The sequence below is a fragment of the Sorex araneus genome, chromosome 3, assembly GCF_027595985.1.
Source record: "Sorex araneus isolate mSorAra2 chromosome 3, mSorAra2.pri, whole genome shotgun sequence".
NCBI lineage: Eukaryota > Metazoa > Chordata > Mammalia > Eulipotyphla > Soricidae > Sorex > Sorex araneus.
Genome location: NC_073304.1, coordinates 173,430,155 through 173,455,967, shown reverse-complemented (window position 1 = coordinate 173,455,967; position 25,813 = coordinate 173,430,155). Strand labels below are relative to the sequence as shown.

General features: G+C 48.6%; 1 protein-coding gene across 1 annotated transcript; it reads left to right on the top strand.

Moving 5' to 3' along the window:
- The first annotated feature begins 10,467 nt into the window (after window positions 1-10,467).
- On the top strand, window positions 10,468-13,983 carry BSX (brain specific homeobox). The gene is made up of 3 exons (XM_004604759.2): window positions 10,468-10,838; window positions 12,624-12,820; window positions 13,563-13,983. Exons 1-3 carry the CDS (start codon window positions 10,577-10,579, stop codon window positions 13,800-13,802), a joined length of 699 nt encoding a protein of 232 aa, XP_004604816.1. The 5' UTR covers window positions 10,468-10,576; the 3' UTR covers window positions 13,803-13,983.
- The last annotated feature ends 11,830 nt before the right edge of the window (window positions 13,984-25,813 follow it).

Sequence of the window (25,813 nt, the reverse complement as noted above, 5' to 3'; positions counted from 1 at the left end):
CAAGCGGGTGGAGAGGGGTCCGTTTCCTGCCCAGTCCAGGCTAACTCCAGCCATTCTTTCTCCTGATGGTGAAATAGTATTTTCGCTCGATCCGTTTTCTTTGTATCATGGAGATCTCCCACAAATAAAAGCAAGTACTCCAAGAAACTTGCATGTGTGTCTCGTGTTACTCATTAAGCACCGCAGCCTCTCATCATGTGTGCTCACGTAGAACAAATGAAGCTGTTACTTGTGGGGCCACCTTCAACTCCATGCCACAGCCCAAGAATGGCATCTGGGGTCTCACCCATGCAAGACTTGTGCTTTGTCACACTGACTATCCTAGTCTTCCTTATTTGTATTGAATGATGGTGTTTTCTGTGTTTCATTTATGAAAAATATTGCGGTATCAACCTAGTCCATTTCTTTGTGTTTTTAGTCAATATTATGCTTTTTTTTTTGGGTTAGGGAACCACACCCCATATTTTCAGTGCAGTACTTGGGGATAGCTTCTGCTATTTTTTAGGAGACCGGGTGGTACCCAGGACCAAACCAGGGCCTTTGAATACAAAGCACGAACTTTAGCCTGTTGAAATTCTCTCCCTGGCCCCAACATGATGCATTAAAAAGTATTTGATTCAGGAACAGAGAGATAACTCAACGGTAAAGCATTTGCCTTGCCTGGGTGAGGCCCTGGCATCCAAAAAAAAGGGGGAAAACTATTAAAAAGACTTATTTCAACTTTAATAAGGTACAATTTTCATACAATCAGTGCACCCATTTTAAGATTACAGTGGGCAGCATTTGGCAAATGTGTGTTTCTGTAAAACCACTGTCTCAATCCCACAAAAGACTTTTCCATTACCCCAAATCCTGACTGTCCCATTTCTGGTCTACTTGAGTCTTATTTTTGGCCCTAGGAACTCCAGACCAGCTTTTCCTCATAGTTAAGAGTTCTTTTTTTTTTTTTTCTTTCTTATTGGGTCTCATCCGGCGATGCACAGGGGTTACTCCTGGCTCTGTACTCAGGAATTACTCCTGAAGGTGCTCAGGGGACCATATGGGATGCTGGGAATTGAACCTGGGTCAGCCGCGTGCAAGGCAAACACCCTCCCTGCTGTGCTATTGCTCCAGCCCCTAAGAGTTCTTTTTTTAAGGATGAGAAAATCACAAATGGCTGAGTACATACTTCGTTTTAGGGAGGCTGGGTTTGACCTCCAACCAACACCATGTCCCTGAGCACCCTCAGGAGTCATCCTTTAGTAGCCCTCAAGAACCATGGGGGGCATCTAAACCCCATTTCAAAGCCCAAATGAAAATAATTTTAAAAATATATCAAAAATTTCAACAATAAAACACCTCCCTCAAGCCTTTTAATAATGGGTCTGTTCAAAGAAGTAGTAGCCAGCTCAGGATTATCCACTCTTTGAATTTCTCACCTAAGTCCGTAGTTCCTATGTTGTTTTAACTTTCCTGAGGAATGAGGACTTGCCCCCATCAAACCTTAGACTTCCGGGTTGTCTGACTGTTTCCAGGCAGTGTCGCTGGCCTTGCTCGCCTGTTCTATTTGTTTTTAAGCCATACCTGGTGAGGTTCAGGGATCATTCCTCGCTTGAGTTCAGAGATGGCTCCTGGCAGTGCTCAGGGATGCCCAGGGATCAAACCCAGGTGGTCCACATTCAAGGCAAGTGCCCTACCTGCTGCACTGTTGCTCCAGTTCGATTCTCTATTCTTCCTATTTCCCCCTTCCGCCCCTATTTCCTCTTCCTTTGTCCTTGTTGAGACATTCTGGTGGCATACTTGGTTTTGGTGTACTGGGATGGTGTCAATGCAGGGGCGCTGATTGGACGGAGTGAATGGAAGGAATGGATGGATGGAGTTTCATGTAAACAAAGGGAAGATTTTGACAGGATGAGACATTTTGAGTACATATTGGTGACTGACGATGGTGAAAGGGGATCATGAAAATGATAGCAATTGGATATAAGACACTTGGGTATGACCTTTTTTGTGAAGGTGGGGGCGGGGAGGGAATGCCACACCTGACCATGCTCAGGGATTACTCCTGGCTCTGCACTCAGGAATCACTCCTGGTGGTACTCAGGGATCATATGGGATGCTGGGGATCAAACTGAGTCGGCTGTGTACAAGACAAGCGCCCTAACCACTATACTATTGCTCCGCCCCCACATCCCTGGCCCTTATTAGCATCTTTTAAAGTGCTTAAAAGGCACTTCCATGTTCTTTTGTGTATGTGAACTTTCCTATCTTTTGCTCATCTAAAATATTTTCTCTTTTCCTCGTTGACTTGTAGAAACTCTTAATTTATAACTAATTATCCTTATGTCTGTGGCATGACTAACTTGCAAATACTTCTTCCCAGTGTTTGTTTTTTTTCCTATTGTGTGTTTTTGTAATATTTTGTCATGCAGAATTTTATTGTATTTTGTTATTGTTTTGTGTTTGGGGCCACCCCTGCCTGTATTCAGGGCTTACTCTGGCTCAGGGATCACTCCTGGAGGTGCTCAGATCATAGAGGATGCTGGGATTAAACTCTGGTTGGCTGAGAGCCCCCACCTGCTCTGGTCCCTGTGCAGAATTTTAAAAATTAATATAATTTTATCAGTATTTTCTCTGTGGCTTCCAAGTCTTAATTTTATATATAGAATGTCTTTTGCAAGTTTTAATTTTATTCAAGAAAACCTCCCCAGTAATTTCTCTTCTGTTTTGTTTTGTTGCTAAGCTCAGAGATCACTCCTGGTGGGCTCAGGAGACCAAATGGGGTGCTGGGATTGAGTCTGGTCAGCTGTTAAGGGTGGCAAGCACCCTGCCCACTATACTATTGCTCTGTCACCCCACTTCCGTTTTCTTTTAAGATGATCTAGTATCGTAGTCGTTGTAAGACAGATTTGATGTTCTCCTCTTATAGAGGACAACATTTGTACCTTCTCTTTTTTTTGTCCATTAACTTGATTGCATTTTCAATAAATTTTAGAAAGCTAAAATTTTTTGACTTTGAGGCCAGAGAGATAGTACTGTAGGTTGGCATTTACCTTGTACTAAGTGGACCTGAGTTTGATCCCTTGGACCACATATTGTCCCCTGAGTATTTCTAGGAGTGATCCCTGAGTGCAGAGCCAGGAATAGGATCTGAGCACAGCACAGTAGGACCCCAAAAATCAAAAATAAATAAATAGATAAATGGGCTTCCTAGACAGTATTTTCAAACAAACTGTAAACACTGCAGCATTTAACCAAAACATCAAGTATTTCATTGTGAACAGAGTCTTTTCAGAAAGGTTTATAATGTGCTCATCTATATGCTGGATAATAACATCATACAGTCTTATAAGATCAGAAACTCAGCATACAGAATAGTAGAAATTCATACTCCTTTATATTCAAAACTATGCACATCAACTTACTGAAATACTCCATATCAGTAGGCACTGCAGTTTAGATATGATAGAACTCGGATGGTTTAGAATTGGAGAAAACATCTTAGGTGCCCCAGAGCGGGGCGGGTGAGTCGTCCCACCCACCCCAACAGAGCCCTGGCAGCTGAAAACCTCCAGAACTCAATCACCACCATGCTCATGGCCGATCTCCACAGGCTCAGACGAGCCTCATCCATGAGTGAATCTGCTGAAAAAACCCAGGTATGCAGGACTTGTGACCGAAATGTCTAGGCTCACATGGAGTCGGGAATGTCCACATCTCCCTGTGCTTCTGGTAGCCTAGCAATCACACCCTCAAACTGCCTCTGGTATATAAGCTCATTAACGCCCATGATCCAGAGACTCACAAATAAATCTCTCAGAAGAGAGAAACACAGAGAGAGCAACATTGCTGCAGAGATGCCTCCAGAACCCAAAGTCACCATCCAGTTACACATAAATAAATAAATTAACTAACCTCAGCTGTTTCACCATATTTAGCATTTTAGAATTTCTGGGCATCTCATACTCTACACCACTGATGCACCAAGATAAAGGCTTAATGGCTCCAGGGTGAACACACTTCCCTCTAAGGAAACTTTTTTGAATAATTTTTAGTGGATTATTCATAACAAGCAATACAAAATACATTTTTTTTTGCTTTTTGGGTCACACCCGGTGATGCACAGGGGTTACTCCTGGCTCTGTACTCAGGAATTACCCCTGGCCATGCTCAGGGGACCATATGGGATGCTGGGATTTGAACCCGGGTCGGCCACGTGCAAGGCAAACGCCCTACCCGCTGTAAAATACATTATTTAGGTCCTGATTTGGGAGCAGACTTTGAGGCTCAGGGTGGAAACATTTGAAATATGGTGGTGGGAAGGTATGATGGTGGTGAGATTGGTTCTGGAATATTAACTAATAATATTAATGTAGGGGCTGGAGCGATAGTACAGTAGATAGGGCATTTGCCTTGCACGCGGCTGGCCTGGATTCAATCCCTGGCATCCAATATGGTCCCCCAAGCACTTCCAGGAGTAATTCCTGAGTGCAGAGCCAGGAGTAACCCCTGAGCATCGCTGGGTGTGACCCCAAATGCAAAACAAAAAATTAATGTAATAAATTATTGTGAATAATTGTATAAAAATAAAATAAAATAATTTTTTAAAAGAGGCACATATGCTGCCCAAGCCCATATGCTGCTTGAGCCCACGTGGCTGAGCACACCTGGTGCCTGAACACAGGTTGCCCGCATCTCCCCTCTTGAAGTGTGTACTTTTATGCTTTCATATCTAATACTGGGATGTGGGTAGGTGCTCTCTTCACCCTTGGAAAAGCCTGGTTTCTCTCTTAAGTGTGTTACTCTCCATTCTCTCCCACTTCCTCTCCTTCCTCCCCTTCAGATACCTCCAAATAAAATTTATTCTACTTTCCAAAAAAATGGTAGAAAAGATATTTACTTAAAAATTTTAAACTAAAATTAATTTTTGGGGCTAGAGGTCCCACAGTGGCTAGGGAGCACTGACTAAATGAGCACTTCTCAGTGTGCACTTGAAGGCTGTAGCTCTGTGGGGTGGTCCAGGTATCTCCGGCATCACAGGGCCCTGGACAGCATCACACATCTTCGGACCCTTGCCTAGAACCACCAGACCAGGAGGGTTAGAATCACCTGTGGGGACCTCAGATCTCCTGAGCACTATTTGAGAGCACCTCCATTTGGGGGTGACCACTTGTGGGAGTGTGTGTTGGAGCTCCAACCTAGGGTTCTCATACACAAAGCATGCACTTCTATCCACTGAGCTATTTCCCAGGCCCTGGATTATATCTATTTGCATCGGGACCAGGCCCTGCAGTCTCAGGCCTCAGGCTGTTCCTAGCAATGCTCTGCCCAGGAACAGCTGTCTACACTGTCTACACGACAGTACCAGAGCCTACCAGGGACACCTAGGGATGTTCAGGGAGGCACACAGCACCCAAACTGGGATTTAGAGCCATGCGCCTGTGAAGCATGCGCTCTGACACAGCACTCTTTGGCCTTTCATAGCTGCGGATTGGCAGCTGTAGACCACTAACACTCTCTATCTCTCTGGATCAGGACATTTGCTGTGTGTTTTTTGTTTATTATTTTTTATTGAGCCTCTGTGAGATACACCTTTGCAAAGTTGTTCATGATTGGGTTTCAGTCATACAATGTTCTAACACCCATCCCTCCAACAGTGTACATTTCCCATTACCAAGGATATTTGGTTCTTTGGGGGGAAGAGTTGGGGGGATTGAGTCACACTTGGTAACAGTTGGCAGTGCTTTGGGAATAATTCTGGCTGAATGCTGGGGGAGGGGGCATCATTTCTGGTGGTGCGGAGGGGAATATGAGGTGCTAAGGACTGATCCGGTGGGCCTTTGACTTACTAAGTGTGCACTCTAGTCCTTTTGCCATCTTCTCAGTCCCTCCCCTTTCTTGGGGTTGGGGGTGGGGGGACCCTTTTTCCCTAGTAATATATCAGACTACTCTATTGGAACTCGATGAAGACCATGGTAAAAACCTAACAAGCAGAGTGGAAGAGCATCGTAATTTCACCATCATACCTTCCAGGGGATTAAGAAATCATGCATGCTTTCATATATTTCTAACTTTCACTTCAACTCTTATGACTTCAAGAAGCATGTTTTGAACTGAAAAACCATGGGCAGGACAGAAAACTTCCAAGGAAAGATGAAAGTTTTGACCCTACCGATTGACCCAGTTCTGAATGAACAGATGGATTGGATTTAATCCTCTTGGAACTAGGAATACTCTAATTTCCATATCCCCTGCTCGAATGTGCTCTCACGTGAGTTTCCATCCTAATTTCCAGTGGAAAAGCATTATCTGAAGCTGCATTTGTAGGAAACAGCCTTCCTCTGGACATGTCATCCACTCTACTAGTGCTTAAAATAAAGTACTGAGATAGAAGGCAAGTTGAAACAGACAACAAGCAGTATAATACAGAATGTTACGAGTAAAGTGTGTTACTCAGATCCCTCTAAAATACATTTCTCCCTTTATTTTGAAGACCACAGTATAGGCAACTTGGGCTAATGGAACCAGTCTCTTCCTTTGATCCTCAATAGGGTTATCTTTTCGGGAAACTAAGTCCCAGCTCAGATGATAGTTTTCGATGAGGCTGACATGAAAGAGAAAGGCACTATTTAATTATTAGCTCCCTGAAAAACATGTCTTTTCTCTCTTTAAATGAATAATTCTTCAGCTGAAACTGTAAGCAGGAGCGAGGCACGACTTGCGGGCTGGGCGCGGGAGGGATTCATTTGATCTTTGTTGTTTTTGCTCAGGCTGCAGGCAGGCTCTGGGTTTATGTGCCAGTCTGTGATAGCGTCACCCTGCTGGCCCTGGGGGATAGATTTTCGGCAAAGGAAAATCAAAGATAATTGTTATGTGAGTGCATTTATTTCGTCTTAGACTTGGGGGGATGTTGGGAAGGTATATCGTCAGTTGCCTGGCATGTAGTAGATGCTCATCGAATGCTCCCAGTAATTGGCTATCATCTTTGTTGAGTCTGCCGACATTGGAGAGGGCAATGGGGATTATGGCAATGGATTAGAACCAGGGTCTTAAAAGATAACCACTAGCTATGCCTGTGTGGCTATTGAAATATGGCCCCACTCTGAATGGGAGTGTCCAGACTCTGAAATACACGCTGCATTTTAAAGATTGAACATAAAAAGGAAAAGCCAGGATCCTGGGACATAGTTCAAAGTGCTGGAGCACATACAGGATCCCAGGGCTCTATCCACAGTCCTGCAGCATTGGCCAAGGGTCCCCAGGAGTGACCCAGAGCACTATTCAGAGATGGTCCCTAAGCAGTGCTCCCAGATAGCTCCCGGCACGGTCAGGTGTGGTGTTTAAAAAAAAAAGGCAAAAGAAAATGGAAGGGAAAAACACTCAATATTTATATTGATTGAATAATAATATGTTGATATGCTAAGTTTAAATGAAGTATATGAATATTTCACTTCTTTATTCCACTACAATGTTTATTACTGTTTTGTTTTTGCCCACATCTGGTAACTCAGGACTTCCAACGTGGTGGGGGTGGTGTGGGGAGGTCTGCTCCAGAGGTGCTGAAGGGGTTGTGGGGTGCTGGGACGAAAACCCTACGCCTCACACACGCCAGCAAGTCTTTCCCCGCTGCCCCTTTCTGCTTTTAAATGGGCGAGCAGAAAAGCTTTCATTCCTGCTGCGGCTTCTATTAGAGTTTATTGGACAGCACTGCTCTAGGCTTTGGAGAAAACGCAGCAAATAAAATCTCACTTTAAGGAGGGAGGAAAATGGTTTAAAAGGCATTTCACAAGGATCACCCGGACCCTTTGCCCTGCCCAGACCGGTGGTCCTGTCGAGAGAGGCAGTGTCAGGCCTGTCCGAATCTCCAGCCTAGGAGTCTCCCCCCTCTGCAGCCTCGCCCCAAGGGGTTGGGCCAGGCCGGGGCTCCAAGGGAAAGCAGGGTTAGGTACTTTCTGGTTCTGTTCGGCTCTCTTGGGCAGCCCAGTCAGTCCCCAAGACAGTTCTGCCAGCCTGCGGGACCTCATGTTCCGAGTTCGGAGTTGCAACTCCAAGAGGACCGGGAGGCCCCATCGAGGGAACTTGGCCCGGACCCGCCGTGTCTGCGCGGCCAGCCCAGCCCCGGCGATTCGTAGGATTCGTCGCCGCGTCCTCCGGGGACGAGGCGGTCCCCGATCCTCAGGCGCCTGCTCGGCTTGGGCTCAGAGCACGTTTCCCCGGCAGACGCGGGGTCCGGTCTCCCTCCTCTTCCCCCGGTCCCGTCAGGTCCGGCGCCCCTGAGCGCGAGCATCCCAGCTGGAAATAGAGCGCACGAGCCGGATCCCGGCCTGGAGGGCGAGCGGGAACCCAAGACCCGGGTGCGTGCGGCCACGGGGTGCTGGGGAGACCCTGGCCCGCCAAGCTCCCAGCAAGGGGTCTGTAGCGCCCGCGCCCCGTCGGACTTTCTCGCCGCCCAGCTCCAAAGGGACGTTGGTCCCATTCCGAGGCCCGGCCCCGCGCCGTACTGTTGGGGCGCGCGCAGAAGCCGCTGCCCCGGGTGGGTTTCAGGAGACCCGCGGCCGCATTCAGTACTTGACACCCAGGTCGGTAGGTCCATTCGCACCCACGCTCAGGGCGGGTGTCTCCATCGTCTCCACGCCCCCTACTAGACAGATGAGTGACTGCCCCCTGCCCCAGGCCTGGATGTACTCCCGGAGGCCCCGCCGCCCTCTCTCCGCGCGCTCCGGCGCGCCCGTCTCCAGAGTTTACCACACAAACCCCCGACACCTCGTCTCAGACGCAGCCGCGACGCTTTCTAAACCGGTGCAAATCCCGAGCGCGTCGCCATCCCACTTCCGACCCATTTCTCCTCCCCGATTCCCTCTTCCTCCTTCCTCTCACTCTCCTCCTGTTTCCCATCGCCAGCCCGTCCCCTCCTCCCCTCAGAGCCCCGGGGCTCCCACTTCTCGGAGCCCCGCAGTTCGCAGTTCGGGGGGCCTAATTGATTCTGGTAATTAGTTTATTCTACCTGCTAGATCAGATGGAAATTCTACCAGCGTGCCCAAGGATTAGCACTTGGCTTTCTCACACCTCCTCTAATTATCTAATAGCATGGGTTGGGAGGACTCAGGCTCTATTAAAACACTTTTACTATTAGCAACAGTGATTGGGATTGTGATGACGACTAGATTTCAACAAATTAGAGCTTAAAAATGGGGAGATGGAAGAGAAGTGGCTTCTTTTAATTTCCCCGAGTTTGACATCAATAATTAGAGCAATTTTCGGAGATGCGAGCTGAAATTACCCCTGCTGTGCTGTAGATGATCACCTTAATTTTAGCAAATTTACTCCCGGGAAATAAGTGTGGCAGATTAGAAAAAGACAAACAGGGGGAAAATAAAACCCCAACACCAAAAGACCAAAAGGTTGGGAAGAAGGAAAATGAAAAGAGATTAAGAAAGGAACCAGGAGACAAAAACCTACTGTAATTATTTGGGGGCACTAAGGCTGAAAAGGGTGGCATGGCAGAAATGGCAAACAGTATATGAGTGGTACGAGGAGGAAGTAATGGAAAATTGAGAAAAGGTTTAGAAAGCTTTAGAAAAGCTTTAGAAAGCCTGGCATTAGGAGGCAACTCTGGACATGGTTATTTGACTATTTAGGTGTAACTTTTCTCAGCCCACCACCTGCAACTAAGGTGGAAAGGCGACTAAGGTGACCATCAGCAACATTTCCTTTCTTTAAAAATTTATTATTATTATTATTATTATTAGTTTGGGGACCACACCCTGCGATGCTCAGGGCTTACTCTTGGCTCTGAGCTCTGGGATTACTCCTGATGGGCTTGGGGGGGACAAAATGGGGTACTAGGGGTGAAACTTAGATACTATCTTACCAGCTGTACTATCTCTTGGGCACCTCCTTTCTTTTTTCTTTTTTTTAAAAATTCAGCAATCCTGGTGATCTCCTGGCTTGAGTCACGCCCCCCAGTAGATAGGATCCCTTTCCTTACCGCCCCCCTGCCTCTCCTTCGCTATCATCTCTTTTCACGTTTGAACACCCCGGCCCCAATTGTGGGGTCAGTGTTTCCTGGCGAGCTTTTTGTGTGCTTTCTCTAAGGAGGAATTTGTTGGATGACAGAGACCCGCTCTTTCGAGTTTAAAAAACAAACAAAAAAATCTTTTTTTTTTTTTTTTTTTTTTTTAAGAAAAGGGGCTTCCAGCCATGCGGGCGCTGCAGGGGCGGGGCGGGAAGCGCGCTGGAGAAACCCGCGGGGCGCGAGCCGCTGGTCCGCCCCGCGCTCTCCAGGGTCGGGCCGGGGCGCTCAGCACCACGGACAGCGCCCGCCCCGCCCCGAGCCCGCCGCGCCCTCCCCTCCGCTGCTGGCAGCCCTGCCATTGGCTCTCCAGGCTCCCCTCTCCCAGCTGCCAGTTCTCCTGCCGGCGGATCCGACCTACCCAGGGACTCTTGCTCGCGCCTCTCCTGCGCCCGGGGTAGCCGAGGTCGGGAGACAGCGGCGGGGGATCCGGAGCCTCGGAGGACGGCTGTCCGGCTCGCGCCACCAGGCTTAGCCCAGAGGCCCCGCCAGCTCCCCGCGCTTGCTCCAGGCCCTCGCCCCGACATGAATCTCAACTTCACTTCCCCGCTGCATCCTGCGTCTTCGCAGAGACCCACGTCCTTCTTCATCGAGGACATCCTCCTGCACAAGCCGAAGCCTCTGCGAGAGGTGGCACCCGAGCATTTCGCCAGCTCTCTGGCCTCCCGGGTGCCTCTGCTGGAGTATAGCTACCCCCTCATGCCCACACCCACCCTCCTGGCTCCTCACCCCCACCACCCTCTGCACAAGGGGGATCACCACCACCCCTACTTCCTCACCACCTCGGGTAAGTCCCCCGGACCCGGGGAGGGAGAGGGTAGGTGTCCCCACACAGCCCGAGCATCTCTGAGAGCATCTCTGAGGGCTAGCGCGGGCCTCGCCCCTACCCCGGTTGGCAGTCTCTTTCCCTAAGTGACAGAGGAAGGCTGGGGACAGCACCGAGCCTGTCAACCAGCCTGCGGGACTGACCCATGGTCACTCTGCACTTTTATGCACGAGGCAGTGGGAGGTTTTGGGGGCATTAGGAGGTGGACAGTGCCTCCGCCATCCTCCTCCAGGCACTTTGGCCCATTGCTGAGTTGAAGCGCCCCCAGTCCTCAGCCTCTCTCCACTTCCCTACGGGTGGGATGACACCACAGAGACAGAACTCAACTTTTAAACTCTGAGACTCAGACAGACTCAGCAGGGACCAGGACATGGAGCATTCTCCCATACTTGGTGGGGACTGACTTGGGAGTGAAGGAGGGCTTGGGGTGCCCCAGGACTGGAATTGAGGCCGAATCAGATATAAGAGAAAGGAGAAGAAGGAGGTGGGGGTACTCAGGAGGGACAGCGGCAGCTCCTCTTGAACTCTCTGCACATTCAACTCCTGTTCTGGGCTTCCGCTACATTTCTCCACCCTGGGTTGGGATCGGAAGATGCGGGGAAGCAGTGGAATTTTCCCCCTGTCTCCTCCGAAAGGCCACGTTCATGCCTTGCCCCCATCCGCCCTCCTTCTCTGCATTTTCATTCCAGCCAGAATACTTTGTTGAGTTTCAGATGCACTGTGTGCTAAACACAAGACAACAAACAAAACAAAACAAAACAACATATCCTGATGAGGCGGGTTGGGGTCTGGTACAAACAGGAGCTGGTCTGAGAAAGGTGGGCCCCCCCCAACCCAGGACCAAAGCTAAAAAGCAAAGTGGGGCTGAAAGCAGCCCTGCGGTCTGAGTTGGAGATGCTGTAACAAAGACTGTGTTGAAACCCGCATCTCAGCACTGGCTTCATCAGCTGCTCACCAGTCTCTTCCTGGGCTTCGGAGCATCCCTAGGGCAGTGTCGATGGTCCTGTTTCTGGTTCTGCCCCTGGGAACAACCAGCTGGGATACCCGCTGTGGTGTGTTGGTGTGTGGATGTGTTCGCATCTCAGACATGGACCGCTGAAGAGGACCAGGAATGTGAAGTCCTTCTGGGGACAGCGGAGAACCCTGCAGTCCTTCTGCTTGGGGTCAGAGAGGGAACGAGTAAAAAAAGGAACAAGAGATATCAGAGATCTGGGCCCACATTGAGTACCCCAAATTGGTCAGGGAACGTGGGGGGGGGAGGGACAACTGTTCTCCTTCTCACAGAGCCTCTTTGGAGGAGTTTTAATAGAGCCCCATCGGCAGCAGGCGGGGAAATGGAGGTAGAGAGAGAAAAGCGTTTTCAGTGAGACTGAGAAGCGAGGTCCATTTCGCACTCCCGCTAGTCCTCTGGGGTCTGGAAGATTGGGGGTACAAAGAGAGGCAGGTTGTGAGAGAGGAGTGGGGTTCCGCTGGTTCACCGACAGTTCTCCAAGGAGACGGTATTTAAAGGTCCTCACGGGTTTCTGGTCCCATTTCTTTTACTCATCTAACTGTGTATTTATTGTTTGCTTCCAGACGGCCTTTCCCATAAAGACCTCCGCATCCTACTTCTCCTTGTGATTTTTAGCCCCGTCCGCCTGCGACTGCGGGCATAGGACTCCGGGCCGGCCGGGGAGGGCGCGGGGAGCGTAGGGCGGCAGCGGGGGAGCCCCGGCCCTGCCCACGCGGCTGCTCTTCTCTCTGTAGGGGTCCCGGTGCCCGCGCTCTTCCCGCATCCGCAGCACAGCGAGCTGCCCGGGAAGCACTGCCGCCGCCGCAAAGCTCGCACAGTCTTCTCCGACTCGCAGCTCTCCGGCTTGGAGAAGAGGTTCGAGATCCAGCGCTACCTGTCCACGCCCGAGCGGGTGGAGCTGGCCACCGCGCTCAGCCTGTCTGAGACGCAGGTGGGCAGGCGGGAGAAGCCGCGCTCTCGGGTTCGCTCCCCGCAGCACCCCAGGGCTGGGTCGTTGGGGTGGGAACATGCCCCCCGATCCGCTTTATTCTAGACCTCTGGGAAAGCCCTCTGCAGCGTGCGCGCGCGTGCGCCTTGATGGCCCCGCTCTGACATCTTGTCCTTCCGGTCAGGGCTCTGACCCGGGTCAGGCGTAAACCAGTCAGAGGTGATGTAGCAGGTGCTTGAGCAGGGGAAGCCCCTCCGGATTTCCTGCCCTCGGTCCAGCCTCAGTCATCCCACTCCTACTCCCGTGGGAGCCCATCCCAGCTTCAGGCCGACCGGTCCTGGGTGCAAGAACGTGGCCATCCTCCCCCAGACGCGATTCACTTAAAACCATGCGGGGCGCGCTCACACCCCAGCGCCAGAAACCTCCGAGAGAGGGAGGGGACCGGGTACCACCGCAGAGGCCAGCCTAGCGATTCTGACTAGTACGCGGTTAGTTTAGGGGGCCCGATGGCTGGTGGTGAGACCCGTTCTTCTGGAAAACGTTAGGACCCGTTGAGGCTTATTCTGAGGGCTCCAGTGGGACCCCACCCAAGCGGGAGACGGTCCTGGTTTGGGAAAATTTGCGTTCATGGATTATGATCCGTTTTCCTAAAAGCCGTCCACATTCGGTTCCGGGCTTAGCCAAGATGGGTGTGAAGGAATGAGTAATTCTATTTTATTTTATTCCCCCCTCACCCCGAAATCAGGTAAAAACGTGGTTCCAGAACCGGCGGATGAAGCATAAAAAGCAACTGAGGAAAAGTCAAGACGAGCCCAAAGGGCCAGAGGGGTCGGAGAGCCCCGAGGGCAGCCCCCGCGGCCCCGACTCTGCGCCCCCAGAGGCGCGGCTGGGCCTGCCTGCCGGCCACTTCGTGCTGACCGAACCGGAGGATGAGGTGGACATCGGGGACGAGGGGGAGCTGGGCTCTGGCCCGCACGTGCTTTGAGCCAGTGCCCCGGCCGGGCGCGCCAAGAGTGCCGGGCGGGGAGGTGGAACTCGGGCCACAAACGAACCCACTCGCGGCCTCGGCCCACGCCCCCTCCTGCCCCAGCACCAGCAGCCGCTGGCCGAGCGCCTCGGGGCGTTTCCTCCCGCCCCCCAGACCCGGGCTCTGGGCTCTAAAGCGGCGGGAGCCGGTTTCTCCGCGCGGATCGCCACCCAGGGCCCCCGCACTCTCCGCCACCTACTCCCCAACTCCGCGGGCCAGGCCCGCGCGCGGCCCTTCCACCCGGACCCTGGGCCTCTCCTTGGGCAGGAAGGACAGGCGGCAGGTAAGGGGATCTGGAAGCCTCCGCTTTCCCGGGATCCGGGCAGAGCCACGGTTAGACCCAAGACGTCCACATCGGACTGACGCGCTGCTGGTCGCCAACCTCCCTCTGGGCCTCTGCCCCGCCCGGGCCCCATCTCCAACGCCGAAACCAAGGGCGCGCGGCGCATACACGCTCCCAGCTCTGCGCCCGTCTAAGAGCTCGAGCTTCCACACCCCATCCTCCCTGAGCTTGTGCCCCACACCTGCCCGGATCCCCGCGTCCTTAACTCGCATCCGCCCGCGCCCAGAGCGCTGCGCAGACCCGGGGCACAACTCTCCTGGGCATCCCCGCTGCCCGGCCGGGTGGCGCTCCCCTCCCGCCGAGTGCCACGGGCTGCACGTTTGCTATACCGGTGTGTCCTGGGGCCCGGACGGAGTTTTAGGTAACGGAGACAAGGCCCGGGGCTTGGGGGCGGGAGTACGTGTCCTCTTCCCGGAGGGCGCACACCAGTCGGAGCTCTCGGCCGCGGGACCCGGCTCCCTCCCCCTGGCGCGTGTTGTCCGAGTCCTCTCCTGGGGGTGGCGGTGTTTTTGCTAATAAAGGGCTCTCCGGGCTACGCGGGGAACGCACGAGTTTCTGGGAATCGTTTGTCTCCGCGTCCTCCCCGACGCGCTCCGGTTCGCGGGCGGAACGCAAGCGGCCAATGGTCTTTCCCCAACTGGCCCGCGGCCCTCAGTCCCCCAGCCGCTCTGTTATGGAACCTTCTCCATGAGCTCGAGTTCCACCTGCGTGGAAAAGGTCACTGCCACCACCACGCGCGTCTCTGAAATGCCGAAGGGACGGAGAGCCCCGCTGTTTGGAGTTTGGAGTCGCGGTGAGGAACAGTGTGAGGACCTCATCAAGGACCGCGGCGGGCCCGAGGCGCGCTCAGCTGGCGAGCTGTCGGCGCCTCTGGCTTGTGCGCTAAGTGAACCCCCGACAGTTTTCGAGAGACTGTGGCTGGCGCGGGGGCTGGCCCAGCACATTCATAATATTACAGACGGCAGCGGCACGGGGCGTGCGTTGGCTTACAAGCATCTTTTGGGTTCTTTACGTTTAACAGGAGGACTAAAGGTCTTTCAGGTTTGAGTTTTATGCTATAAATGTAGCAGCAGGCGATTTTTTTTTCCAGAGTGGGTTTTGGCTGGGGGATTTCTGCAACAGATAGAAGCGCGACCTTCTAATGTGCATCATGTAGGAGGCAGAGCATTGCTTTAAAAACAGAGGCATTTGCAAAGTGCCCTTTATCAATCAACCATCTGTGAGTTGCCAAGGACGCAGGTGATTTATTATTATTTTTTTTCCAGAGATAAGAAAGTCGAGGTTTGGCCAGATGGAAGGCGTTTGCTCCTGAAGTCAGTCGGTCTAGTTAAACAGTCAGTGCAGGTGGTTAACAAGACAGAATCCATTCATGTGCCGACTCCTGCTCATTTCTTTGCCTCTTAGTCATCACAAGCAAATTTCTCAGATCTCCTCTCTCCTGAGCTAATAACGGTCTTATCATTTTCAGGCAGGAGTTTTTTTTTTTCCTTTTTGGGTCACATTCAGCGACGCACAGGGGTTGCTCCTGGCTCTGCACTCAGGAATTACTCCTGGCGGTGCTCAGGGGACCATATGGGATGCTGGGAATCGAACCCGGGTTGGCCGAGTGCAAGGCAAACGTCCTATCCACTATGTTATTGCTCCAGACCCAGGAATTTTGGACTGATGCCTTTTGACAAAGGAAAGACTGGGTTATCAAAAAAGTGATTTGTGAATAAGAATGTTCCTTGTACCCGGAAGGGAAATGGATACTATTATATGGGGGTGGGGCGGAACTCTCAATTTCTCTAATCCCAGAAAAATGCTACTACGGAAAGATTTGGAAGATCATCTTTAAAGGCAATAAACTGGGTTTTTTTTTGGGGGGGTGTTGTTTTAAAATTTTAAAAAGTGTGTGTTAGATAGCCATTTGGATTTTCAAATTTAAAACCGTAAATGAGATGGTTAAGGTAGAAGCCAAAGCACCGGACCTCTGGACCTTCTTTTCTTTCCTCACCAGTCTTCACAAGAGGATGGGGGGACTAGAAGCAGCCACATGGTCTGACCTCCTGTCCTTCCGGAGGAATGTCACCCACTGGTTCACATCTCCTGAGTGAGCGCTGCTTGGGCTATGATTCCTGAGCATAGTGCTCATCTGGTGTCTCTTCTGTGGCTGCTCCTGGCCACATTCATGGGAAGAAACAAACTCAGATCTGCAGAATCAGCCACATTAACTGTAGCTCAGTTTTCTCATCAATGTCCCTGAAATTGGTGCCAAATGGCAAAGTTCCGGCATAAATATATACATTATATATATGTGTGTTATATATACACACGCATGTATACACATATACACATTATTATATATACATATACATATATACACAATTTTGGTTTTTTTTTATTTGCTTTTTGGGTCACACCAACAGTGCGCAGGGGTTACTCCTGGCTCTGCACTCAGGAATTATTCCTGGAGGTGCTTGGGGACCATATGGGATGCTGGGAATCGAATCCGGGTCGGCCGCGTGCAAGGCAAATGCCCTACCTGCTGTGCTATCGCTCCAGCCCCTATACACAGTTTTGTTTTTTTTTAAACCAGGGTATTTTTGAGGCTAGTTCAGGATAGACACTGTTCTGTCTCTAATGTAAATGTAAAAGGAAACACCTTTTGTTTTTAGTCTCCCATATTGATCAAAGACTCCATAGGCTGACTAGGTATTTTGTCTGAATTACTCAGGCCTTTGCCTCAACTAACTTTCATGGTGGGGGAGAGCGAAGATCAGACCAAACTATGTCACTATGTCCTAGTAAAGAAAAGCATCCCTGGGTCTGATTCTGAGAGAGCAGTTCTCAAAAATAGCCAAGTGGCCAACAGACCTACCTATAATTCCAAGTGCATGATTGGTTCTGAATGTTGTTTCTGAGAGACTTTATTTCATAGCTTCTGGGAAAGGGACTCTGGATAACATTTCTGCCCTACTGACACAGGAGTATAAGAAATGGACAATACTTCACTCAGCCCCTTATTAGCTGACCGTGGGACAGAGAAATGACAGGTTGGAATCCACGATGGTACTTCAGCGGACAGAGGGCCCAGTGCTCTTGCTGCTGTTGGGTAACATGTGTGTGTGTGTGTGAGAGAGAGAGAGATGGAGGTGCAGGGCCAGCAGAATGCTTCCTGGCATAATAAACATACTTAGCTAAAGCAGCGACTCCCTTGGTATTTTTGAACTGGGCTCAATCGATATGCGGAAGTAATGAGTTAATTGATTTAAAGTCATGGTCTACTGTTGGCACGAAAGTGCAGTGAGGATGTTGACAAGCTAGTCATCCAGCCTGTAGGAGCACTGGGAAGGAAAGGTAAGGAAGCGAGCACCACGGTGGGGTGAGCACTTTGGCTTGGTGAAGCTGAGTTTAGGGAAGGGGCGGGAGATTAGCTATGGTAATCGTACCCCACTGGTTGCTGGGCTATTTTGTCTCAAGAGGGTAGGTCTACTCTGCAATGCTAAAGGGGGTGCAACCAGAATGAGCAGGCACTTTAGGGCAGCTAACTTTGAAACATTTAATCTTTTTGTTTTCTTTCTTTCTTTTTTTTTTTTTGGTGGGGTTATACCAGCAGTTTGGGGGACTACTCCAAGCATGGTGCCTGGGGGAGACCTGGAGGACCAGGCCATGCAGGGACCTTGGCAAGCAGGTACTTCAGCCCTTTGCAGTATCTCCCTGGCCACTAACATTCTCTTTAGGCCATGCCACGCTGGAACAGGAGAAGTACACAAAATGCTTTCACTAGAAAAGTTTAAGCAGAAGCAGGGAGACAAAGCACCAGGATCACCCCATTAACCAGGTCAGATGTTGGCTCCACATGATCCCAGTGTAGTTCTCCCTCTCTGTAGCAAATAGGTTCCAATTTATCAAAAAGTTATTTTTGGCAGGCTTGGGACCACCTCCAGCAGTGCTCAGGGACAACTCCTGGCTCTATTCTTAGGGGTCACACCTAGTAGTGCTTGGGGGGCCCTACATGGTGTCAGGGATTGAACTGGGGATGGCAACATGCAAGACAAGTGTCTTAATTCCTGTACTATTCCTCTCCAAACTTATTAAAAATAGGTGATTGAGGACGTAGCTCAGTGTAGAGTACATATTTCCCATCTAAGAGGTCCTCAGTTTGATTTCCCAGCACCAAAAACATTTAAAAATAAAAATTGCCTTCTTACTAAGCATAAGACTTTATGCATTCTAATTGAAATGTGCCCAAAACAATTGGCAGAGGGAAGCAAACCAATAGGATACTCCTTAATTTATTAAAAAGTCACAGATACCTGGATTCAGAGAAAAGCTTCAGCAAGATGAAGAATTCAACATCATGACAGAACGAAGAAGGAACCGTCAGTATCAGAAGTGACATTTGATGAAATCTAAACCCTTCATTTCACAAACAATAGATCTAGATGTAACAAACCCCTGGGCACACAGACAGCAGCAGAATTAAGACTAGAAGCCGGTGTTAAGCATCCAATCTTACAAAGTGGAGCAGGATGTGGAGTATTTTGCATAGTAATGTGGGGCTGTGAATTTTCAAAAAACTTTTAGCTGGTAAATTATCTGGTAAAGTTTTAGATCAATTTATGGAGAGCTAGAGTGACAGCACAGCGGGTAGGGCTTTTGCCTTGCAATCGGCCAACCTGGGTTCGATTCCTCCATCCCTCTCAGAGAGCCCGGTAAGCTACCGAGAATATTTCATCCACATGGCAGAGCCTGACAAGCTCCCCGTGGCGTATTTAATATGCCAAAAACAGTAACAACAAGTCTCACAATGGAGATGTTACTGGTGCCCGTTCAAGCAAATCAATGAACAACGGGAGGTCAGTGATACAATTTATGGAAAACCTTTGGGTTATGAGCAATTCTGAAGCTCAAATTGGTTTTCCTGGGAACTCCTCACTCTCCTGAGCCTTCTTTTCATTTACACAGGGGTTACATGAACCTGTTGGGATATATCAGAAGTTCAGATGTCCACAAGATAAGATGGATGATCTCTGAACTATTTTGAATCTCTAATTTTGGCGGGGGTGGGGGGAGTTTCCAAGTGGTGTTCAGGGAGCCTGGTGCCACTCCGGGTGATTTTGGTCAACCAGGCCCAGTGGATTAATGTGGGACCTGAGGATAAGGTGGTTCTCAGAACTGGCTGTTTCAGGGATTACCTGGGTCAACCTGGGGATGCTGGGGGCTCTTGGGATGCACATGGTGATACTCAGAGGACTTTTGGTGCGGGGGTCAAGCTGGGATTAGTCACACAGAAGAGGTGTGAGGCCTGTACCATCTCTTTGGCCTGTCACATCTCTCCAGTTTTTTGTTCTAACCAAGTTGGCCTCATCATCTTTAATTATAGATGAGGCATCTGAGAAATTGACTTAGCCAGGCTCATACAGCCTATTCTTTGGGTGAACTACAAAATTAATATATATGTCTCAGATAAGGTAAGTCCCATATAAGGTAAGATGTAATTCCAATAATTATGAAGGAGCGAGGCAAAAATTGGACATAATTCTCATGTTTCTTCTCTCCAGATTTTCGCCATGGTGTTTACTGATTTTATTTCTTGCCCCTCTTTTTTTTTTAACTTCAACTTTTAAAAAATTTTTTATTGAATCACCGTGAGATAGGTACAAGCTTTCATGTTTGATTTTTAACTTAAATAACAAATATACTTTGTGGGCTGAAAACTCTATAAGACACAAAGCAATTGTGAAGCAACTCCTCTGGACTTTAGACATGTATTTAAATTCTAGCTATGTTAAAGTTAGGAAACATATTCTACTTTATTTATTTAGAGACAAAACTTCTAAATACCATCACATTCACTGTCACTGTCATCCCGTTGCTCATCGATTTGTTCGAGCGGGCACCAGTAACATCTCTCATTGAGAGACTTATTGTTACTGTTTTTGGCATATCCAATACACATGGGTAGCTTGCCAGGCTCTGCCGTGCGGGCTCCATACTCTCAGTAGCTTGCCGTCTTGCCCCTCTTTTTTTAAATTTTATTTGCTCCTTCCCTCTCAGTGCTCTTGGTGTGTGCTTCAGGTGACCTTTCCTCCATGCATTTGTTTATACTCATCCCAGCATCCTGCTTTGATGGCTCTTACTCTGGTATAGAGCCACAATCAGGTTTGCCATCCTAGGGGCTGGCTGGGGGTGGGGGAAAGGTTATGCATTCTAATTGAAATGTGCCCAAAGGAATTAGAAGAGGGAAGCAAACCAGAAAGGATATTCCCTTATTTATTAAAGAAGCCACAAATACTGGTTCCAGAAAGAAGCTTCGGCAAAGATAATGAAGTCAACACCATGCCAAAATAAAAAAGAAGGAACCGTCAGTATTAGAAGTGACGTTTGACAAAATCGAAACTTGTCATTTAATTTGTTTGTAGCACTGTCATCCCATTGTTCATCAATTTGTTCGAGCAGGCACCAGTAATGTCTCCATTGTGAGACTTGTTGTTACTGTTTTTGACATATGGAATAGGCCACAGGTAGCTTGCCAGGCTCTGCCATGTGGGCGGGATACTCTCAGTAGCTTGCTGAGTTCTCCCAGAGGGACGTAGGAGTCGAAACCCGGGTTGGCCACATGCAAGGCAAATGCCCTACCTGCTGTGCTATCACTCCAGTCCGAATTTAAGTCTCTTTAATGTGTTTAGAGACTTAAATTCTACTTTTATTTTTGCAAAAGGTCACTTTACTGGCTGGATGTCTGAGCAATGAGGCTAGTTCCTTTAACTCAGTTCAGATTGGTTGAGGCATGTGTAATACTAGAAATGGAAGTGACTGCCGTGAGATCTTAGATGAAAGGACCTAAGGGAAGAGACTGGTTAGAATCTAGGTGTGACTATGCCATGTGAATTTATTGCTGAAAGCCCCAAGGGTGCCAGGTGTGGACGATGGGGTTAACTAGGAGATGAGAATGAATACTTGTCTTATATCACTAATTGTTAATGCTCTTGTGACTGTTTGCTCCTTTTGGGGGGCACATCCAGAAGTGCTCAGGGTTTGCTCCTGGGTTTGTATTTAGGGTTCTCCTCTGTGCTCAGGGGACCATCTGTGGCCCAGAAACCAAACCCTGTCAGTCCCATATAAGGTAAGCACCTTACCCATTTATATTTCCAGTCCTCTTGCATGTGGCTCGTTTAACTCCAAATTCCTCACCATTTATTTGTTTTCTCTTTCTCAGATTGATATGTATTTTTTTTTCTTTTTGGGCCACACTCGATGTTGCACAGGGATTACTCCTGTCTCATGCACTCAGGAATTACTCCTGCCGGTGCTCGAGGGACCACATGGAATGCTGGGAATCAAACCCAGGTCGACCGTGTGCAAGGCAAATGCCTTACCCGCTGTGTTATCACTCCATCCCCTTGACATGTATTCTTAAAATTTCATGTTCCCAAAAAATGTTTCCCAAGCTTCCGATCTGTCGTGCTCTGGATTCTGTATCACTGAATCTCCCATTCCTTCAGCTCAGGAGTTTCTTCATTGTACCCTGATTTCCTACACCCTCCTCTTCCTGGTGGTGGACACAGTCTCCTGGAGTTTGCTGATTTGTGTCTTAAAGGTAAAGGCTTGTTGAGCATCCTTGCCTAAAACTATTTCAATCTTCATGCTTTATTGGCATTTGGGATAAGTACAGAATTCTAAGTTGACAGTCATTTTTCAATATTTTGAATAATTTTGAAGGCAATAGTCTTCAGTTGATGGATTTCTAAGAGCATTTTGATTCTTGATTCTATGTGCATTAGTTTTATTCATTAATTTGTTTTCCTTCTTGAATATCTGCAGGATATTTCCTCTGTAGGAAGTAAAGGGGGATTGTTTGATTATGTCTGTAGGTGGAGATCTGCTTTCACTCACTGTTCTAGAGGAATTCCACAATAAGTTCTTTCGACAGTGAGTAGGGCATTTGCCTTGCACGTGGCCGACCCAGGTTCGATTCCTCTGTCCCTCTCAGAGAGCCTGGCAAGCTAGCAGCTGCTGAGAGTATACTGCCCACATGGCAGAGCCTGGCAAGTTACCTGTGACGTATTAAATATGCCAAAAACAACAACAACAAGTCTCACAATGGAGGCGTTACTGATGCCCGCTCAAGCAAATCGATAAACAATGGGACAACAGCGCTACAGTGCTACAGATCTGAAACTTAATTTATTTCAGTCGTGGGTGATTTTTTTGAATTTTTTGGTAGGGAGCCACACCTCACAGTGTGTTGGGGTTATTCCTGGCTCTCCACTCAGGAATTACTCCTTGCAGTGCTTCAGGGATCATATGAAATGCCAGGGATTGAACCTGGGCTGGCTGTGTGCAAGGTAAATGCTCTACCTGCTGTACTATCTCTCCAGCCCCATTAAATTATTTTATTTCTGTGGCTCATTTTCTATGTTAGTTCTTTTTTTTTTTTTTTTGGTTTTTGGGTCACACCCGGCGATGCACAGGGGTTACTCCTGGCTCTTCACTCAGGAATTACCCCTGGCGGTGCTCAGGGGACCATATCGGATGCTGGGATTAGAACCCGGGTTGGCCGAGTGCAAGGCAAACGCCCTATCCGCTGTGCTATTGCTCCAGCCCCTCTATGTTAGTTCTTTATAGAACTTTTATTAATTTTCCTTCCATAAATTAGCCTCTAAATCCATTCTTTTCTCTCCTGCCTTTTGCTCCTTTGATTATGGGAAGAAGTTTCCCAATGTTATCTGATAATCTTTGACTCTTTAATTCCTGCTCTTATATTTCTAATTTCCAAGGTTTCTTTTAAATTTCCTGACCTTCCTCTTTTTAAAAAATCCTCTATAGGGGGCTGGAGCAATAGCACAGCAGGTAGGGCATTAGCCTTGCACGAGGCCAACCTGGATTCGATTCCCGGCATCCCATATGGTCCCCTGAGCATCGCCAGGGGTGATTCCTGAGTGCCAAGCCAGGAGTAACCCCTGTGCGTTGCCGGGTGTGACCCAGGGAGAAAAAAAAACTTTAAAAAAATCCTCTACAAAATCCTTATGTTTGTAAATCCTTGGTTGTCCGCTCCTTTCGAAGTATGCAGAACTAAAGAGAGCATAGTAGGAACTGTTCAGCAGGGCAACTCATCTGAATTATGTACATTCTTGTGGGAGTCAGTGGTTCTGTTTTCACCTTGGGGAACCATTGAATCAGAATTATAAGATCTTTCATTTTAGGCTGCCTGATTTCTCCGGAAATAATTTCTCAAACACTTTATTTTGTTTTGGGGGTCATACCTGGTGGTGCTCAGGGATCACTCCTGGCAAGGCCTAGCAGGCTCTAGGTGATGCCAGTGTCAACTGGATCCAAGGCAAACACCTACTCTCTCTCCAACCCCAAGATTTCCCCCAAACTCCTGCTATTAAGGTAGAGACTGAGTCAGATAGCAAAGGGGCACTGGGATCTTTGTACTGAGACTTGCTCCCGCTGTTCTGGTGCCCAGCAGTTGTCAGGAGAGACCCCAGAGCTCTGTGGGGTGGGGAAGAATTCCCCTTTGCTGCTGGCGAGGCCTTCTGCTCGCTCCCCACATCCTCCTCTTCTACTTATAACTGATCAGCAGTGTTTGAGTGTATGGGATTTTCTCTAGCAGAATGCAGAGCTTATTTGGACTTTACTAATCTTATGCTGAATCTAATGCTATATCTTGCTTTCCAACTTTTAAATATTTTTTGTTACTATTGCTTTGCTGGTTATTCTTTCTGTTTTCAGAAAAACATCTTTTATTGTGGTATTGGGGAGCAGACATGAGATGGCAGGAGATTTGCCAAGAGAGTAAAATAGTATGATTCAGACTACCTGCCATATTTTCTCAGAGCTATCTTAATTTGAACATAATGTTATTTTTATACTGTTATTATGAGGGATGGAAGTGTTGATTTTTTTAACTTTGATGTGTAGAATTATATTGTGATTAGAACAAATTAAAAGACGGACTTCATTGCAGTAGCACAGAATATCCCAAATTCAGTGACATAGTATTGGGAATTTGCTGACTTAGGAATTTGTCAGAGTTAGTTCTCTCTCTATGTCTGTCTGTCTCTCTCATACAGTGCTGGCAATCAAACCCAGGACCTCAAGGCAAGTGCTGAGTTATATTTCCAGTCTAGAGTTACTTCTTAAGAATATTTATGGGTGGTCCTAAATAGTATTATAAGATAGTCTTAGGCATTTCAAAGTGAGGGATTTTATTTCATTTTCCCTGCCTACCGATTCCTGTAAAATTCAGGTTCTTAAGTCTCTGGGAGAGAAACAGAAAGGATGAACAGAGAAAGTAAGACAGACCTACAAGCTACAAACATGTATGCATGCATGGGTGCCCAGGCGAGCGCGCGCGCACACACACACACACAAACACACATACACACACATACACACACACCACCACCACCATCACCACCACCACCACCACCACAAACACCACCACCACACTCTAAAGAGAATGATGGAAATAGGACAGGGGAGAATTGGAAGGCAATCAATTAAGACATTAAGTGTTTTGTGACATCTGCATTTTGCATTTTGCCCCATAACAAGGCCATCAGCTCATTTTCAGAGGGCTGTTGCCTCCTTCAGCCCAATCCTCAGATCAAAGCAAAACTGTCTGCTTGCATTTTCCAATCAGAATGGGGATGCTAATTTATACTCCTTAATGTGTGATGGTAAGAGACTCCTTCAATTAACTGAATTCTATAGCCAGCCAAATAAAAGGTATACAAAGGCACAGGCTGGAAGGGCCGAAATTCTCATTAAATCAAAAGGTCCCGTATTCTTACCTCCTGCATCTGAGGCTAAACACTAAAAAACAGGATCATCAAAGGAGGTTTAATGGGTTAAATTGAGAATCTAATCTAATTAAAATATTAGACATGGCTAAATAGTTCTTTGATATTCAGCTAAAGGTTTCATTAAAAATTGGTGCTTGAGGTCTGTGTGATAGGAGATTATCAATTTTAAGCAGACCACAAATTTCGCGACCTCATCAGCTCCGCTTCTCAGGGCCACCATTGTGCAGAGGCGGAGGGAGTGACTGGGGGAGCATGGGTGCCAGGTGATGGCTTAGACAGAGAGGGCAGGGAGGGGGCCAGGCTTCCTGGCAGTGATTTCGATAGTTGTCTGGGCGAGAGGGAAGGGGAAGACGTGGGTATGGATTAGGAAGACAAATTTGCCATAGAGGAAAGGACTGCCATAGAGATCTAGGCTGATTTTACTCACCGGACAGTCCCTTTTTTTGTTTTTGTTTTTGGGTCACACCCGGAGATGCACAGGGGTTACTCCTGGCTCTGCACTCAGGAATCACCCCTGGCCGTGCTCAGGGGACAATATGGGATGCTGGGATTTGAACCCGGGTCGGCCGAGTGCAAGGCAAATGCCCTACCCGCTGTGCTATCACTCCAGCCCCCCGGACAGTCCCTTTTTATTGTTTTTATTGTTCTTGTGGAGTGGGGATTGAACCTGGGGTCAGCTGCATAAGCATCACCTGTTCTACCATGAGCGTCATCCCCTGCTCTTCTGGTTTTCACACCCTCCTCCTTTTTTTCTTCCCCTTCGCATCCTTCTTAAGGGAGACGTGTCCCACAGAAGGGCTTATGATGCTTTTCTAAGGTTTGAATTT